The 18,635-nt window shown below is 53.4% G+C and overlaps 1 protein-coding gene across 2 annotated transcripts; it reads right to left on the minus strand.

The window, feature by feature from the left end:
- Positions 1-995: 995 nt before the first annotated feature.
- CD22 (CD22 molecule) lies at positions 996-15,632 on the minus strand. 2 transcript variants are annotated; one of them, XM_040976429.1, is made up of 14 exons: positions 15,590-15,632; positions 12,890-13,029; positions 11,670-12,047; positions 9,952-10,248; positions 8,480-8,749; positions 8,035-8,298; positions 6,837-7,091; positions 6,416-6,676; positions 6,067-6,327; positions 4,847-4,943; positions 4,643-4,718; positions 4,377-4,495; positions 3,492-3,576; positions 996-2,864 (listed from the first exon to the last, which is right to left on the minus strand). In XM_040976429.1, the coding sequence occupies exons 2-14, from the start codon at positions 12,921-12,923 to the stop codon at positions 2,733-2,735; spliced, it is 2,529 nt and encodes an 842-aa protein (XP_040832363.1). In that variant the 5' UTR covers positions 12,924-13,029; positions 15,590-15,632; the 3' UTR covers positions 996-2,732. The 2 variants fall into 2 exon arrangements, with proteins under 2 accessions (XP_040832363.1, XP_040832364.1); XM_040976430.1 differs by lacking the exons at positions 8,035-8,298; positions 8,480-8,749.
- Between the last annotated feature and the right edge of the window lie 3,003 nt (positions 15,633-18,635).

Genomic DNA, 18,635 nt, shown 5'->3' on the forward strand with positions numbered 1-18,635 from the left:
ATTATTTACAAGGATAGTTTTTAAAGTTACGGAAGAAGATGCCTGGACGTCACAATTTGGGCGGGGCGAGGGGGCATCAAAATAATCTACCCGTTCATTTTCCCTATGAATAAGTGACTTAAAAGACACAAATAGAGAACTCCCATCTGCTGGCTCACTCTCCAAATGCCCACGATGGTCAGGGTGGAAGCTGGGATGAGGGAACTCTCCATCCAGAGATGTCCCATGTGGGTGGAGGGACCCAACTACTTGAGCCGTCACTGCGGCCTCCCAAATTCTACCCACGTATCACACCCAGGTACCCTGATGTGGAATATGGGCATTTCAACCACTAGGCAGAATGCCTGACACTCCATGGCCTTTGGGGATTCTACCCAGGGTCACTTCCCCAGTTGGCCACTCTGACCCCTCCTCTCCTGTTGTGTTTTTCTTGCGCTGAGTATACCCTGAGCAGCCACGGCTGTAATCTCGCACCTGCCAGTTCCTCTGCAGAATGCTGACTTGCTAAGACTCTAACATGCAGGCAGCTCTGCCTGCTGTGGAGCAGGTGCACAGGCAGCTGAGTGACTCATCAGATGTTCTGGACCTGGGAGTGGCAAGGTTGGGGCTGGGCGGGGGGTTGCCTGTGTTCTGGAGCCCCTGGCCTGGAGCTTCCTGGCCACCTGCTCTTCACGCTTCAGCAATGCCTGTTGACAATCACATCTCGTGGTCAATGGGTCATAAAGAAGGCTTTTGTCAGCAGCTGGGGACTCGGGGACAGGAAGGGAGGCAGCTGATGGTTGCCGGGGAGCCTGATCCAGGCTTCCTGACCACCGGAACTACCTTTGGCTCCCTCAAGGGGGACAATACCATAAAAACCTCCAGGGTCTCCTAGACCAGACACCGGCAAGATGGTCACTTCATTTTGTTTTTTCTGTACCAGAACTGCTGACCACATGAATGAGGGAGTGAAGGGTGGAGTGACACTAGATTTTATTTTGAATCTAAAGCTCCAAAATGCAGCCCCTCTTTCTGAAACAGCTCTCACCTTCTGGCAAAGTTAATGGTATGCACAAGAAATCCAGCAAGGGAGCTGATGAGGAAGCCAGCGCCTAACTCTGCCATCATGCTAAGAAATGACCATCCTGGCAGTGGGCAGAGGCAAGCGAGGAGGGTAGGAAGTGATACATGGGGGGCAGTTACCAGGGGCCAGCAGTGGTGTGCTCAGTGCCTGGCGGTTGGCTAACCACACGTGCTTGCCCTCTGACGAACAGCTCCCACCTCCTGCAGGTGAAGCAGAGGTGGACAGCACACCTGAGAGGCAAAGAAGGGGCAGCCGGAAGCCCCTGACTGGCAGATCTAAATCAGTGCACACGGCAGGTGTGGATGACAGTGGGCTACCGACACGCTGTGAGGCGCTGCAGGTCCTGGAGTTCCCAGGCAGCTGTGGGGCATGAGCCCCTGGTGGCTCACTTCAATGACTCGGTTTCTCCTTTACTGGTATTTTTCAGGAAATGCAAATAAAAGCAGATAGGGGCTCTCGTGGCTCTCATGCTGTCCATCTCTCACCTCTCAAAGAAATAAGCCAAAGACAGATGCAAGCTGATGAAAAGTGCAGGCCAGCGCGCTCCTGCAAGATGCTGAACTCTCCAGTCTGCTGACTTTTTGAAAATATTTATTTGAAAGGTAGAGGAGAGAGAAAATTTCCAATCTGTGGATTCACTTTCCAAATGCCACAACAGTCACGAGTGGACCTGAGCAGAGCCAGTAACTAGCCAGAAATTCTATCCCGGTCTCCCCTGTGAGGGACCAGGACCCAAGCATTTGAGCACTCCTTCCCAAAGTGCTCATTAGCAGGGAGCCCGATTGGAGGTCAAACACTTGGTATGGAATGCAGGCATCCCAAGTGGCAGCTCAACTTGCTGTACCACAAGGCCAGCTCCTCCCATCTGCTGATTTGATCACAAAATCCTTGTAACTGCTTTTCCTTCTCCGCGAGGGCCACAGTGCTACTCTGACACCACAAACTGCAAAGGGCTCCCTGGTTCTTGGGAGTGGGGTCTGCACTGGTTTTATTGAGCTGGTGCCCGTTTGCTTCCATGTTCGTCCACACCACTAAGTCAGTTCAGAGGCCAGGCCCCTGCACACCGGGGCTGCTGTGACGAACGCTCTCCATGCGGGGCCCAGCTTGCTTGCAGGCAGATGTCCCCAGGAGAAGCCAGCTCGCACAGCACCTCCTTCCACCTCACTCTGTCCTTTCCCGGAGAAAGCCAAGAGGCAAACCATGAGCAAGATATCAGTCGGTGGGGCTGTCAGGGATGGGGGAGGGACCAGAAGGACAGGAAACACTGCCCTCCAGTCCCTGACCCCTACAGGGACCCAGCCATCTGGGGCTAGAGTTAGAGGAGGCTGTGGATGTAGCACATGGCTGGGTGGAGGCAGTGGAGGTGGACAGCCCAGATGAGCTTCTAGGTGGGAAGGAGAGCAAGGAAGGCCCTTCCAGAAGGCTTGGGCTAGCCATGCTAAGAAGGAAAGCTGATTCGCACCAGGCACAAGGTTTCCTGCAGTGACAGTGTGTCTGTGTACAGACATGGGTTGTGTGTGTGAATGTGTATGCATGCATGCGCGTGTGTGTATGTGTGTGTTGGAAGGAGGCCCTGTGACTTAGCAGCTGAGTGTCCAGTGGTGTGGGGAGCTTTGAGACCTCCATGACACCTGCCACCCTGGGCATCTCCACCCCGGCTGCTCCAGGGTCACTGCTTGAGGGTCACATAGTCCACATCTTCCTGGGCCTGGGGTCGCACCCCCATCCCAAACCGCACCAGCTCCGAGTAATGAATGCCCTCATCTTCTGGGAGGTCTGGAGGCACATTCTCGTAGTCAGCCTGTGAGAACACACGGCAGTGAGCCTGCCTGTGCATCACGGGTTCCCATCATCAGCTTTCCCAGCCCCTTCTCTCCTCGACTCTACCCGTGGTGTCTAAAAGCACCCCCTCACCCCAAGAGTCTTCTTAGGCAGAGGCTAGCTGTGTGAGATGCCTGCCTCAGCCAGAAGCACACACACGGTTTTGCACGCGGCCCCAGATCCCATGTGTGGGAAGCATGAGCCCCAGGTTTGGCGTATATCACTTGGGAGCTTTGCAAGCTGATTGGGTGCTGGGGATGACCTCATGACTGACCACAGGAATAGATGCATGAGTTTGGATGGAGGAAATTTGTCCTAGCACCCATCCCTCCCCACCCGCCCCCATGTGATGTCCTGTGCCAGCAAGGAGGGTCTCACCAAATGCAGCCCCTCCACCTTGGACTTCTAGAACCAGGAAGTTCTCTTTCTTCTACACAAGGTGCAGCCTTGGGTATTCAGTGATAGCAACAGGAAACGGCCAAAGCAGCGGCCCTGGCCACCCACCACCCACTCTTCGCCACGGCTGATGGCTACCCAAGTCTTTCTGGTGCAGAACTTACGGCTGAAGCCAGGCCTGCCTCCCTCCCTCCCCTCCCCTGCTACTTACCACTCGGCGCTTCTGCACCACCGAGTAAGTGACAGTGTCCTCGCCACTGAGGGAAGGTCTCTGCAGTTCAGCTGTCCCTGTGTCTCTAAGAGGGAAGGCAGGTGGATGACCAAAGGGAAACATTGCCCAGGCTCCTTCTTTGGGCCCCTGGTAGAAGCCCAGCCTCTGCTTCTCCGTGCCCACCTGCAACAGCCCAAGCCTTCTCCCTTTGCATGCAACAGAGAGCAGCAGCTTCCGCAAGACCACAGCTCAGAACCTGCACTGGTCCAAAAACAGCCAACACAGCTGCTGGCGCCTCACCCCGGCAATGACCTTTAGCTCATAATAATCTCATTATCATAACATCACCAAGGCAGGCACTCCTGTTCCTGCCATGCACCTGACACCTTTTGAAGACTTTCCAAAAAGGGCAAGGAAGTGTTCAGCACTCAAACTTGCATCTGCACCCACTATAAACACTCAATTATTCCCCTCCACAGACCTCCACCCCATTATGCCTCCAGAGCATATAAGGGAATGCTTGGACCTTCTTAAAGACATCTCCTTTTGAGTCGATGCTTTGACTTTGTGTGCAAATAAATTTTGCTTCTCCACTAACCCTTTACCTGTTTCATTCTTGACCTTATCTTGTATTAGAGACAAGGACTTGACCCTAGCCAGCCCTTACAGAAAAATAAAGAGCCAGGTGCCCAAGGCTCACAGTGACAGCTGATAAGAATGTGTGCCCAAGACAAGAAACCTGGGTGATAAACGCAGATCCTGGGCATGGGTGCTCTGAGGAGGGGGGGAACGAGAGGGTGTGCACATAGCAAGTCCAGTCACCAAGAGGAAGGTGGGATGCCCGCTTCTCCTCACCCTCTCTCCCTCTCCCAGTACCCTCGTTACCCTGCAATTGATGTGTCCACCTCGGGAAATCGTAAGGTTGCATAGCTGATGCCATCCTCCATCACCGGATTGTAGCAGCCCAGGGAGTGGGGGCCTTCAGGGAGTGGGGGCCTTCGAACCTGGGGATGTGGGAGAGACAGAATCGGGGCACTGACCGTCTTGCCCCCTCCTTGGTTCTCTTCCCGTGGGTTCTGGTCCTCACTTGGTTTCTGGGCTTGACTTCTGGGTCTGCCCCTGATTTTTTTTTTGTCTCTCTCCCATCCTACCTTTGGGTTCTTTACAAAGAAGCTCTGACCACTGAAGTTGTCCTGAGCCCCCTGCTGGCTGCGGATCCTCTTCCATCTAAGAAGGAAAGGCCATCCTCAGAAAGGGGCCAGGTCCCTGCAAGCCCTGGGATCCAGTAACCCGGCCAGCACCCGGGGAAGGAGCATGAAGGATGTGGGCTGGGGGTGGGAGGAGGGTAGGCTCACTTTTGCCGAAGCTTGAACCCCCAGATGGTCAGGATGAGGAGGGCCATGGAGCAGCCGATGCCCACAGCCGCTCGCCTGCCGATGGTCTCCGGGCTGTCTGGTGGAGAGAGTAGCAGGCTCAATGACACAGTGCCCCACATTGACTTGTCTCTGCCCCCAAATCCAGCCATCTTGCCCACCAACTCCTCCTTGTGCAAAGCAGGAGTACAGAGAGAACAAGGACGCCTGCCTTTTCCCACTCCACTAGAAGAAGTTGAAGGAGCCCTGTGACACACCACACACCGGGAACCTCCACCCCATCAGTGGACAACTCTCTGGGTCCTGGAGCCACCCTGTCCACGGCTACAATGTACCTGTCCTGTGAACCAGCAATTTCCCAGTGGACTCCATCCTACCACCCTCCTTGCCACCATGTCCAAAGCAAGACTACACTCCTGGGCCTAGCCGAGAGCTCTGGGTGCAATTGAAATGGGACATGGTGTAGTCCTTAGCACAAGGGGTGGGTCTCAGGGTGTCTCAGAAAGGTGGATCAGGCTCTGGGGATTTGATGGAACATGCCATTGCGTATCCAAACCAGCAAGTCGTGGCATTTTGCTGGAGCCTCCAGCGTTGTGGGAAATGAACTTCTAAATGTAAAGCATGGTGGCCATCACTCATCACTCGGTGGACATTCTGTGTCTGCCTGGATACAGGATGCTCTCTCCAAGTGATGTTATTATCGCATGGGGAAGAAAAACAATCCAAGAAAAAATAGAAACTGTGGCCATTTGCCAAGAAGACAGTGGACGGAAGCCAAGCTGGGTGTGTGATCTGCACATGCACAGAATGGCTCTATCAGAAATGTTGAAACTGAGAAGGTCCCTTCGGAAGCGATGGGAGCATCGAGAGTGACAGGTGTCTGTCATTTCGCCTGTTGCCCTTTTCATAGCTTCTTTTCCTTTTACCATGCCTTTGTATGATGCTTAAAACACACACACACTAAAGTCTCCCAAAAAAGAAGCAAGGAGAGAAGCCCCAGGAGAAGCATGGAGTGTCTGCCAAAGTGGAGGCAGTGTGTGAGGGAGCCCTGGAGGCCGGAAGGATGGAGGGAGAGACAGGCGACTGCAAGGGGAGATAGCAGCAACAGGTGATGGACTGGCTGGGCCGAGCCAGGAGCTCTGCAAGACACAGCCTGGAGTCCCGGGATGTGGAGGGAAGCCAGGGCCAGCAAGGTGCCTTACAGTAGATGGTGAGAGTTCTGGGGGGTGACTCGGCCCTGCCCAGCCGGTTGGTGCCCTGGCACCGATAGGCGCCCGAGTGTTGGATGGTGGTTGGCTCCAGCTTCAGCATCTGGCCAAAGTAGAACTCTTGGTTGTTCCAGTCAAGCCATACATAGTGGGAGACGGGAGGGTTGGCGTCGCTCTCACAGGTCAGGACCACCTGTTTGCCCTCCATCACTGTGTTTCCTGGGGTCATGATCACCTGCAGCTTACGTGGAGGATCTAGAAAGGAAGTGGGGGTCAGGGCACAGGCAGGCGGCTGGGCACCTCTGCCCCTCCCAGCTCTCGGCCTCCAGCTCCAGCAACTCACACAGCACTTGGAGTGTCCAGGGCTCAGATGTCCTCTGTCCTACAGAGTTGTTGGCGAGGCAGCTGTAGCTTCCAGAATCTTCTGGGGTGATGGAGTTAAAAGTCAGTTCTTTTCCTTCCTGCACAGGCCTTCCATTTTTCTTCCAGGAGAAGTGCACTTCTTGGGGGCGGCTGCCAGAACACTCACATTGCAGGGTGACACGTTGGCCAGCACGAATCTCAGCCTGGGCTTGCTGCCGGACCTTCACCTCTCTGGGGGCATCTGCAGGGGCAAGGGCCTCAGGCTGAGCCCTGCCCCTGCCCTGGAATCTCCTGTCCTTACACCCCTGAAGCTGGATTCTCCTGACTCAACAGTTCCCTCTCCCTTCACTCTCCAAACCCCACCTGGGCTACCTGCCAGGAACCCCTGCCCGGTCACTCACACTGGACATCCAAGTTCACCAGAGGCGCCCATGAACACCAGCTGTTGCAGGCAGCACAGGTGACAGTCTTGGCATCCCAGGCCACTTTGGAGATGGTCACCACTTCAGACGATGATGGCTTGTTCCCTGGGAGCCTCCATTCGTACCGGTAGACGCTGGGGTTGCTGGAATTGTAGCTGCAGGCCAGGGTCACACTGTCTCCTTCGCGGATGGGCGTGGGGCTTTGAATTACTGCGGTCACCTCCTTGGGCGGATCTGGGAGAAAACCAGAGAAGTGAATCAAGAAAAGCCAGCTCGTTCCAGCCTGCTTCCTCCCCTCCCCCCAGCCTGTCCCCTGCAGTTACACAGGCCCTCAATGGAGCCCAGGAAGCCTTGGGCGTCCTTCTTGCGTCCTGTGAGGGACCAGACTCCACCCTGATCTTTCTCCAGGCTACGAGTGGATGTAGGGTGGTTACAGCAGAGAGGAGCCCCGTTCCGTGTGACCCAGGGTTGCAGACCTTAGTATACTCATGTGTGTGTCAGGTTCCTGAAAGTACCTAAGCTTGGGGAGCTGTTGTGAGGAACATGGCGTGAGACAAGCAGTTAAGGCTTTTGCCATCATGCACAGGCCGTCTCAATGCTCATGACGTGGGCCACCCCACCTGCCCGTGCGACATCTCAGTGTCCAAGGACGAGGCCTGAGGAATCTCTCTGTGTTGAGGTCAACTCAGTGACAAGGTTCACTGTGCAAAAGACGCTCTGACATTTTGACCCCAGTTCTTCTAGAAGGTTCCAGGACCACTTCTGGGCCTCAGCTTTGACAAGTGCTCTGGCCTCTTGCCATTCATTCATTCAACAATCTACTGAGCACCTGCCCCGAGCCAGACCTTGTTAAGTTCTGAGAAACTGCAGTACTTGAAAACTTGGTGGGCAAATGGAATGAACAGAAAAGTTGTATTTTGTTGCCACCACCCAAAAAAATGAAGTCCATGCATTCGAAGGTCATGAAAAGGGACATATTATGGAAAAACTCTTTGTGGACTTCAAAGGAACTATCTTTTAATTCCAATTTTCCACGAACTTGCTCAAGCTACCCCGTATGAGTGTGAACAACAGCATAGGAAATGCCCTGACTGCTGCGACTTCATTCTAGAACTGCCTACTCCACTTCCCCACTTCCCCTTCTCTACCTAGAACCAGAGAGCCTGCAGCTACTCACACTGGATGTCCAGCTTAGTTTCCTGGCCACGCTGTCCCCGCCCAAGGCTGCTTTCCGCCAAGCAGGAGTAACTCCCAGCGTGCAAGAGGAGAGCATTTGGGATCCGGATTTTCTCTTCAGTCCTTCCCGGCATTTCTTTTGCATTGTGATACCAAGTGTAATTGGTTGGAGGAGGATTGGCCTGGGAGATGCAAATCAGTTCTACCGGCTTTCCCTCCAGAACTGCTGGGGGGGAGATCTGAACCTTGGACAATTTCGGAGCATCTGGAAGAAGGGGCACAGGCAAGTGGGAAGGTGAGGAGGGCCCTCTAACCTGGCAAGCATCTCTGAGGGCCCCACCCCCAACCTCTCCAGAGCCTTGGCCTCCCTGCCCGATCCCCCCCAAGCCCCTGCACCAGAGGTGCCAACCTCCTGCCTGCCCCCTCCCAGCTCCACGGAGGCTCACACAGCACATTGAGTGTCACTTCTTCCGACTTTCCTAAGCCCATTGCATTGCAGGCCTGGCAGCGGTACTTCCCACTCATGTCTTTAGACACTTTGGGCAGAGTCAGCGTGAGTGTCTTCTGCTCTGGCAGCTGCATCTCATTCTTGAACCAGAAGATGGAATGGTAGTCTGGGTTGCTGCTTATGACCTGGCATGTCATGGTCACAGATGCCCCCTCCAGGACAGTGGAATTTCTGGGGCTGATCTCGACGATCTTCAACTGCGGGACGTCTAGAGGGGCGGTGGGGTGGGGGTCATTCTCAGAGGGTGGACCAGCCTGCAGGTGCAGGATTCCTGGCTCATTTACTCCTGGCCACTGTTCCTACCTCCTCCCTCTCCTCTCTGTTTGAACCTGCTCACTGTGGTCTGCTCGGGCAGCCAGCAGCATTCCTGATGGTGCCCTCTGGACCTCGAAGCTCCTTGCTCAAACACAGCCAATGGGTTCCACACTAGGAATAAAACCCGAAACCTCTCCCACCCTTGGGCCCTCCAAAGGCAGTGACCAGCTTCTCTGGCCCTCAGGCCCTGCCTTGGGCACATCCATTTCCCCCCAAGACCCTTTGTGCTTGCTTGGCCCTCTCTGTGGGGTCCTTTCTCACTGGTATTTGCCCATCTAAGTTCCTCCCACACTGAGGTCCGTGTGTGTTCAGAGAGAAGTCTCCAGCACTCACCCCATCCTGATTCTGCTTCATCTTTTCCTAATACACACGCATCGCTACGTATAGTTCTTCGTCTAGTTCTTGGTGCAGGCATTTAGCACAGCAGGAAAGGCACCATTCGGGACACCAGCCTCTCACAGTGGAGTGCTGGGTTCTAGGCCCGACCAGGGTACCTGATTCCAGCTTCCTGCTAATGTGTACCATGGGAATCAGTGGATACTGGTTCAAATTCTTGGGTCCCTGCCACTCACATGGAGAACCTGGGTTGAGTTATTGGCTCCAGGCTTTGGCCTGGTCAATCACAGTTACTGTGTGTATCTGAGGAATGAACCAGCCAAAGGGAGAATGCTCTCTCTGATTGTATAAAATCTATTTCTTGTCATTTCCACTGCAGTGGTTAAAAAATTGTTCATTGGTGTATTTTGTCCTTCTCTCTCCCTACCTGGTGGCTCTCCTAACGAGGTCTGGCACCTAGCAGGTTCACAGTCGATATTTATTGAATGAATGAATGAGGCATAAAATAATTTCCAAAACTCTTCAAGAAGAAAAATACAACTAGACGGTCCCCCCAAGCACTGCCATTGCTTGATAATCTAGTCTCTTCCTCTGGTCAGGTAGAGCAGAGGTCAAAATCCACCTGATCCCCGAAACACTGTGGCAGGTGAGAGAGCACAGCTCTGCCTGGGCCACTCCCAGCTGCAGGCAGCAGTGCAGTCACCAGGGAAGAGGTGACAAGGACGGCATCCTTCCCAGAGGAGTCCCTGGGGCACTCACGCTTCACGTCCAGCCGCACCGTGTCCTCAGATAGCACATGTCGTTCCGTGGCATTCTGGAGTTGGCAGGTCAGGTTCTGCCCATGATGAGTCCACTGGGGTGTAAAGGTGAGCTTGCTCTGGGTGGAGACCAACTTGGTGGTAAGGATGGTCTCTTGGACCACAGTCCCATCCAGGGACCATTGCAATTGGATGGGGTTCTCCCAGCAGGAGAAATTCACCGAGCACGTTAGAGTGACTAACTGGTGCTCCTGAATGTCAGCAGAGGGGAGTTGGATGTGCGGAGCAAGAGGCTTTTCTGCAAAAGAACAAGCACCTGCTGGAGGCAAAGGGAGGGGCCACAGGCACCTGTGCTTGCTCACTCAGCAGCTCCTCACACCAGGCATGGCTAGGCTCCTGAGAGCTCTCTCACCGGTCCATCCACCTTTCTCTGGCCCTGCCCTTCCCTGGTTTGAACCCCATCACACTCTGAAAGGCCCTGGGAACAGGAAGCCAGTCTACAACTACGTTTTGCCCTTATTTCATTCTCACCTCCTGATGTTTGCTTTCTAGGCTGGTTCAGGAAAGATTGCTCCTCCGACCACCCTTACGAGAACTCCATCAGCCTCGTTCATGGTGTTTTTCTTTGCCTTGCTGTCATAGCCTCAACAGTGGGTGCCTCCCAGCATGGTGTTGTTATAGTGGGGTGGGCCTGTATGCAGCTAGGGTCGTAACCCCCTGGGCTGGCAGGATCAGAAAAAGAAAGAAAGAGAAAACGAGGGGAAGAGACAAAAGAAGGAAGGAAGGAAGGAAGGAAGGAAGGAAGGAAGGAAGGAAGGAAGGAAGGAAGGAAAGAAAGAAAGAAAGAAAGAAAGAAAGAAAGAAAGAAAGAAAGAAAGAAAGAAAGAAAGAAAGGAAGAAAGAAAGAAAAGGAAAGAAAGAGAGAGAGAGAAGAAGAAGGAGAGAAGGGAAAGGGAAGGGACGGGAAGGAGGGGGAAGGCAGAGGAGGGCAGGGGAGGGCAGAGGAAAAAGAAGAGCCAGGCTGGGAAGCAGGTGACAGCACTCCATATGATGGAGCCCCTGGCCTGTATGTGACAACTCTTAACCATCCATACATGTATGTCATCTAGCCCTCAAGGGTTAATTAGGATATTTCACTGGAAAAGCCAGATTTCTAGGACCAGTGTTGCATTAAGCTGCTGATTGCAACGCTGGCATCCCATATCAGCATGCCAGTTCAAGTCCTGGCTGCCGTGCTTCTGATCCAGCTCCCTGTTACTATGCCTGCAAAAACACCCAAAGATGTTTCCGATGCCTGGGCCCCTGTCGCCCATCAGGGAGTCTCAGCTGGAGTGTCAGACTCCTGGCTTCAACCTGGACCAGCCCCTGCTCTTGCAGCCATTTGGAGAGTGAATCTATGGATGAAAGATTATCTCTCTCTCCCTTTAAAATAATTAAATCTTTTCAAAAATCCAGATTTTCAACTTCTCTTGAAAAAAAAAATGATAAGATATAGCAATCTGGATCCCAGTTCCCAAAATGGTCAGGAGCTGAGGGACAGGCAGGTCACACAAGCTGGAACAGGTGTGCACACTGCAGCTTGTGCCAGCCACCTCACGGGAATCCCCCAGGCTGACAACCGCAGCTTGGGGTGTGAGAACGTCCCAGAGGAGGGGGTGTTGCCAGCCTCCTTCCCAGCCCCGCCCCCGAGGCAGAGGTCCCCTTCCCCCAAGGCCTTACTGGAGATGTTAAGGTTGATCTTCTCCATCCACTTGTCACTCTCCGTCTGCATCCTGATCCCCAGTTCCCCACTGTCGTTCACTTGCAACCAACGGATGCTGAACGTGCAGTTCTGCTGCTTGTCTCCCACGAACAGCACCTTTCCCTGGGAAGGTGGCTTCTCCTCCATCCTCGTGTGGTTGAACAGGATGGTCCCAGTGTAGCTCTTGATGACATCGTTGTACACAGGGTTGAGGTACACGGTAATGTTGCTCAGTTGCTTGGAGAGTTTTGGGAGTGTGTAGGTGCAAGGAATCCAGACGCAAGTCCCCTCCCAGGCATAGAGGGTTCTTGGCAGCTCAAAATTCCAAGAGTTTTGATCAGAGAGAGCCACGCACACTGTAATTTAGCACAGTGATAGAAAGGCATTACGGGGGGAGGACAGAGAGAATTCAAAGGCATGATGAGCCCCCTTGGAAGGGATGGGGACACAGACACGGAGCGAGCAAGGCCCCCAGGGTGAGCATGTACAAGCGGAAAAAACGAAATATTAAGAGAGTTTATTTTGGTGCCAAAAAAAAATAAGAGGGGCCAATAATGTGTCACAGCAAGTAAAGCCTCTGCTTGCAGCACTAGCATTTCACGTGGGCACCAGTTTAAATCCCAGCTGCTCTACTTCTGATCCAGCTCCCTGCTAATACACCTGGGAAGGCAGCAAAGGCCCCAGATGCGTGGGACCCTACACCCATGTGGAAGACCTGGGTCTAGCTTCTGGCTCCTGGCTTCAGATCGGCTCGGTTCCAGCCATTGTGGCCATTCCAAAAGTGAATCCACAGATGAAAGATATTTCTCTCTCCCTCTCTCTCTCCCTCTCTCTCTCTCCCCCCTCTCTCTCTCCCCTACTCCATGTGTGTGTATAAGAAAGAAATACACACATGCTTTTTCAAATTTTTGAAAATTGAAATCCATGCCTAGTTTTTTATGATACACTTTTCCATGAATTTTTTTTTAAAAACCTAGTATGCATGGACTCCAGTGGCCCCACAGCACCAAAATAAAAGCACCATTCATTCCATTTTCCACAAATTTTCTGAAGCACCCTCGTATGCCGCTGAGCAGCCCACCCCCCTGCCTGTGCTGCCCTGGCCCATGTTTGCCCATCTCTTTTTCAGTCTCGCCTTCCCCTCCAGCGCGTGCAGAGACCCCAGAGCCCTGAGAGCCACCCCGCTGGCCGTCCTTACCCAGCAGCAGGAGCCAGGGCCGGTGGAGGGGCATGCTGCTGTGCTCGGGGACGTCCAGGCCAGGGAAGAGCTGTCTTTGAGCCGCTGCTTGTTCACTCCCGAGCCCGTTGGAGCCGGTCTCTGTGCTTGCTGCACCTCCCCTGCAGGCCGAAAGCCATGAGGGCCGCCTCTCTCCTCAGAGCTTCCTCCTCTCCACTCCGCCCCGCCTCCTCCCTCCATCCATCTATCCTTCTGGGGTGGGACACGTTTCTTGCCAACGTTCACACTTTGAGTGGCCCCAGATCCCTGAATGCCTTGAAGGCCAGCCACAGCGTGACACAGAACTGTCTCTTTATATGAAAGTTCTTATGCAAGGGAGAGACATGGTCAAACCCGGATTGGAAAAGCCGATTGGGGGGTGGGGTGGGGCGGGAATCCTTAAAAACAATAATATGGCATAATCCAGCAGAGTGGGGATTTAGAAGGATTTCTGGAGAGAGAAGATTACAAATGGTCTTAAGAGAATGGTCTTAGGGTCCCTCTCTGACTGTCCCCTGGGGCTGATGGGACAGACACTTCCGTACTTTAAACATTCGCTGGACAATGGAATTAAAGGGATCGTCGAGGGGCAAGCATGGGGTCCTTTGGGTAAGACACCCATGTACACAGCAGAATGACCGGGTTCATGACTCAGCTCCTTCTGACTCCAGCTTCCTGCCAAGGCACACCCCAGGAGGCAAAATGGGGGACTCAACAGCCAGGGTACCCTGGGAGTTGTGGCACAGTAAGTTAAGCCGCTATCTGCAACACTGGCATCCAATATCGACAGATCACTGTCTGAGTGAATCCCAGCTGCTCTGCTTTGGATCCAGCTCCCTGCTAAGGCACCTGCAATAGCAAGGCAAGATGGTCTAAAAAGTGTTTGGGGCCCTGCCACCCATGCAGGAGGCCAACATAGATGTTTAGCCTCCTGGTTTAGCTCTGGCTCAGCCCTGGATGATACAGCCAGATGGGGAATGAACCAGTGGATGGAAGATCGATCTCTCTCGCACACTTTGCCTTTCAAATAAATAAATCTTTTTAAGCACATCACACTATTAAGTAAAATTCTCTTTGCCAGCTGGAGCACCCCAGGGTGCGCCAATTTGTATCTCTGTCTCTCTCTGCACTGAGCACGCCTGCCACCATGCTTGCCTTTTGAGAGTCGCATTTACATAGAGATAATTTAAGTTCCCATTTACATGGTTGAGCCCTCTGGGCTGGCCCCGGGGGAGGCCGCAGGATGTGCCAACAGAGTGTGTCTCCCGTGTCAGCGCAGACCCTGGCTTGGCACCCCCGCCCCCTGGACCCCGCCTGCCAGCATTTCCCACGCATGGACACCTCTCTGGCTGCTTCTTCCTGGGGCTGCAAGGCTTGCACCGAGGGCTGCTGGGAGCCCAGTGCCCAGTGCAGGGGGACAAAATTAAGCTGCCTGCTGAAAGCAGAAGGGGGTTGGGTTGCCAGATAAAGGGGCTGGCCCAGCCCGCGCAGAGACTAGGGTGAGGAGGCTGAGGCTGGGGCAGAGCTGCGTTCAATTCAACAGGTGTTAATCCTGTTACGCCCACGATTGCCCTCAAGGTCACCTCCACTTAGGAAAGAAAAAAAAAACCCTGTGTCCTAAGGTGAAATAGGGGCAAGCATCTGGCCTACTGATGAAGATACTGGCTGAGATGCCACATTCTCCCAGCAGATACCTGCGTTGCGCACCCAGCTTCCTGCAAATGCTCACACTGGGAAGCAGCAGCGTTGGTTCAAACAGCTTGAGTCCCTGACCCAGCATCCCACGTGGGAGACCTGGAAGGAGTTGCTGGCGCCCAGCTTCAGCTTAGCCCAGACCCCACTGTTAAGGCAGTGAACCAGCGGAGGAGAGCTCGCTCTTTCTCTCTGTTCATTTTTCTGTCTGCCTGCCTTCTCAAATAAAGAATAAATAAATAAATAAATTTGGAAACCTAAGTTAAATCTGATTCTTCGCCACCGGGCTTTTCAAATCTTTCAGCGAGCTGCACTTGTGACAAATACAGGGGCACAATACAGATCCTCTGATGGGGATCTCTGCTTTTCCCGTTTCGACCAGGATCCCCCCAGGGCTGTGGCAGGGACTGGATGCCAGCCCCTGAGCCTACCACTGGGCTTCAGCAACTGGGCTTATGGGCCCCTCTGCCCGCCTGTCCACCGGCCACTCCTCCCCACGGCTCCCCGATGGAAAACTCCAGCAACAACAAATGAGGGGGCACTTTCACAGCCAAGATGAGTGTCCCCCACCCCACCGCCGCCCCAGCACCACCCCACAGGATCTCAGAAAGTCCCTGAAACATGAGAAGTAGGGCCTCAAGTCTGAGGCAGCTGGAGGCAGCGGACGGACGGCTGGAAGCACAGACTCTCAAACCAGGTCAAGCCAGCCGCAGAGCCTTGCTTGTGGCAGCACAGGCCAGCCCCAGGCCCCATCCCAGCATCCCTGCTTCCGGGGCATCCAATGAGCTGCCTGGCTCTCAGCAGCTGACATGGGATGCTCAGAGATGGGACCCTGCCTCCAACCACTAGACCAAGGGCAAGAGAGAGGGAAGGAAGGTGGGAGGGTCCCTGCCAGCTCTGGGAGCTGTGCCTGGGACCTGGTGGCTGCTCTGAACTTGTGTTGAGAGCCAAAGTAAATAAATAAGAATAGAATGGGATTTTTTTTTTTACCTGTTTCCTCGTGTCTTCCCTCTTTGGGGACTGCGGCAGCATCTGAGAGTGAAAGGAGAAGTAAAGTCTCCAGGAACTAGATTTCACCCTCTCTGGCCACACCCCTACCTCCCGTGGTGGCCCTAAGAGTGGCTGGCAGTGACTCTGGGAGAGAGGAGGAAAGGGGTCTTGGCGTTCCTTCACCAGGGACACTCCCGAAAGGAGCTGGAGCGTCAGTTCTCACTTCTACATGTAAATTCCCTGTGACCACTGATTGACCGCTGGTTTCCCAGGCCAACTTCTCCTCCTTGCCTTCTCCAGCCCTAAGCTCTCAGGAAGCGCTGGTGACTCAGGGCCCGGCCAATCTGCACTGCCAACCCCGAGGCAAGCCGCAAAGGACAGCTGAGAGCACACAAGTTCCTTCCAAGCATTCTTGAGAAAATAAAACAAAAAGTGCACAACTTTTTAAGTTGTTTCTTCTGGGACATAAAATACCCAACATCCAAACACACGTGCTCCCCTGTTTCTCATGAACTTTTGGGAGACTCCTTGCATGCTGGGATCTCAAAGTTGTTTTCCCCCAAAATAAATTTTCATTTCCCGCAAACTTTACAAAGCACCCTGGGAATTGTCGTGGAGTGACGTCACATGTTCTCCCTGCTACTGAGATGCGAGTGGCAGGGAATCCAGCCACTGGTGGTGCCTCCACCCCACTCCGAGGGTCGAAAAGTGGGGAGAGCAGAGAGTTATTGGGGAAGGAGAAAAGAGGTTGTGAGAAGTACTCTTGGAGGGGGAAGTCGTGAGACTGAAACTTTGCCACTCACTAGATTTTTACCCAGCAAGGATCTCGGGTCTTGGGTACAAGCCATGCAAATCCTACAGATGATGAGAAAAGCTGATGTCAGGTGCTGTCAGCATTGTCACCTCGGGACTGGGACTCCAGGGAAGAACCAAGAGCAGCAGTGTCCGGGGAGACGGAGCAGGTGCAGTACCCCAGGGGAGGACATGGCTTCAGGATGCACCCACTGATACCAGCACTCACAGATGTTCAAGTGTCATCATATTTGCCTGCAACCCACGCATAGCCTCCCACATGCGTTAAATCACTTCCAGACGTCTTACATGGTACCTGGGTACCATGTAAATGAGAAGCAAATCGCTGTTGGCTTCCATTCTTTGGGAAATGAAGATGAGAAGGAAGACTCTGTAGTGTTTTACAGATGCAATTTCTGAAGTCCTGACTGAGATTTCAATTCATGAATGAGTGCGTCATGGTTAGTTGGACCTGCAACATAGAGGGCCAACCTGATTCCCCCTATTTCCTCTTCTATGTATATTTAAAACATTATCTTTAAGAATATCTTTCCCTCTGTCTCTCCCTCTCTCTGTAAATCTGTCTTTCCAATAAAAAACAAATAAATATTGCTATAAAAAAGAAACAAAATGTATTGTACTGAATGGAAATACAACTGAATCTTAACAAATTCCATGTGACACAGGTCAACCACAAGAGTAGCATTAAAACCTTTGAAAGAAGGAGAAATGAAATGATCATTTAGTGCAGACTAAGCTGCTGCCCTTCCAGGGCACTACCCTTTATGGGGTACTCTGACATGGGGCACTCACGTCCCATATCAGGGTACTCAGGGCCAAGTCCCTCCTCCACTTCTCATTCCAGCTTCCTACCGACATGCATCCCGGGCGGGGGGCAGCAGGTGGTGGTCCAAGTGCCTGCCTTCCCATGTGGGACACCTGGGCTGACTTCCAGGTTCCTGGCTTCAACCTGGCCCAGCACTGGTTGTTGTGTGCAAACAGACAATGCACCAGGGGACAGAAGTGGTCTCTCTCAATAACCTAAGCTTCCATCTCAAGGAACTAGAAAATTAAAAGCAAAATAACCCAAAGTAAGCATGAGAAAGGCCGTAACAGATATAAAGGCAGAGGCCAATGAAAATGCAAACAATATAAAAAAAAAAAAGAAAATGTTGTGTTCGCTAAAAAGAACGATAGAATTGACCATTGTAGAGCAAAACTGGGGAGTTCAGAGTGACAGAGGAAGACATCTGATGCAATGCTGCCACTTGGGAGCCTGGCACTGTGGTACAGATGCGGTGCTGGCATCCCGTATGGGTGTCCACTCAAGTCCCAACTGCTCCACTTCCGGTCCCGCTCCCTGCTAATGTGCTTGGGAAGGTGTCTGAAGATGATCCGAGTGCTTGGGCTCCCGTACCTGCAGGAGAGACCTGGACGGAGTTCAAGTGCTCACCTTCGCAGCAGGAAAGCAGGAGCTATAAGATAGCTCCCTCACACGGGTAACATGCTGCACAGCCAAGCACTTGCAACCAGGAACAAAGCTAAATCCGGGCTCTGCTCTGTGTGCACTGAGACCACTCCTTCCTCGCATGCCCCTCTAAGCAGGATGATGACAGTGGTGGTGCCAGCTCCACAGGAATGCCGCACGGTCACTCTCTCTGTGGCTGCGAATGTGCATGATGGCTGCTATGGGACATGTGTGCTCTGCCAAATGGCTGGCATGAACACAGGCCTTGTTACTTGCATGGCTGCTTAGAAAGACCCTTTGAGACCAAACCACGTTTTCCTTCTCGCTCCCCAGGGAAGTTGCCTAGGTGGGCAAGGAGTTGGGGGTGGAGGGCGTGGGACGGCGTGGGACGGCGTGGGGTGGCGTGGGGTGGCATGGCTTCCCAGGCTCTATCTTCTCTGGGCAGCAGCTCCCAGGGCTTGCCTGTCGCAACGTGGTGGAGCCAGAGCTTGTCCAGGAGCCCTTTCATTTGGAGCACAACCAAGCTGCCTGCCCCAAGCCCAGCTCAAGGGGTGGGATAGAGGGATGGACAGTTCATCTCAACACGGAGCTGCACAGCAGTTGGACAGAAGGGGAAAGATGCAGAGGTCTGGGGGGTGACCACACGTCAGCCTGCAGCACGGATGTACTGCCTCCAGCTTCTGAGACCACACAGTCTGCCACCCAGTGCTGCCCAGCTCACGCCTAACCTGAGTGGTTGTGCCGTGGTTTCTGACCCTCATCCAGCTTGGTATGTATGGTTCAAAG

Source organism: Ochotona curzoniae, unplaced genomic scaffold (genome assembly GCF_017591425.1).
Source record: "Ochotona curzoniae isolate NIBS_2020 unplaced genomic scaffold, NIBS_Ocur_1.0 contig_2699, whole genome shotgun sequence".
NCBI lineage: Eukaryota > Metazoa > Chordata > Mammalia > Lagomorpha > Ochotonidae > Ochotona > Ochotona curzoniae.

Excerpts from the sequence above, each read along its gene's own strand:
- CD22 (XM_040976429.1), bottom strand. The coding sequence starts at position 12,923 with ATGCCCCTCCACCGGCCCTGGCTCCTGCTGCTGG. Across the intron at positions 12,048-12,889 it reads GCCCTGGCTCCTGCTGCTGG|TGTGCGTGGCTCTCTCTGAT; the intron begins GTAAGGACGGCC and ends GCTAAATTACAG. Across the intron at positions 4,719-4,846 it reads GGGTTCAAGCTTCGGCAAAA|ATGGAAGAGGATCCGCAGCC; the intron begins GTGAGCCTACCC and ends TTTCCTTCTTAG.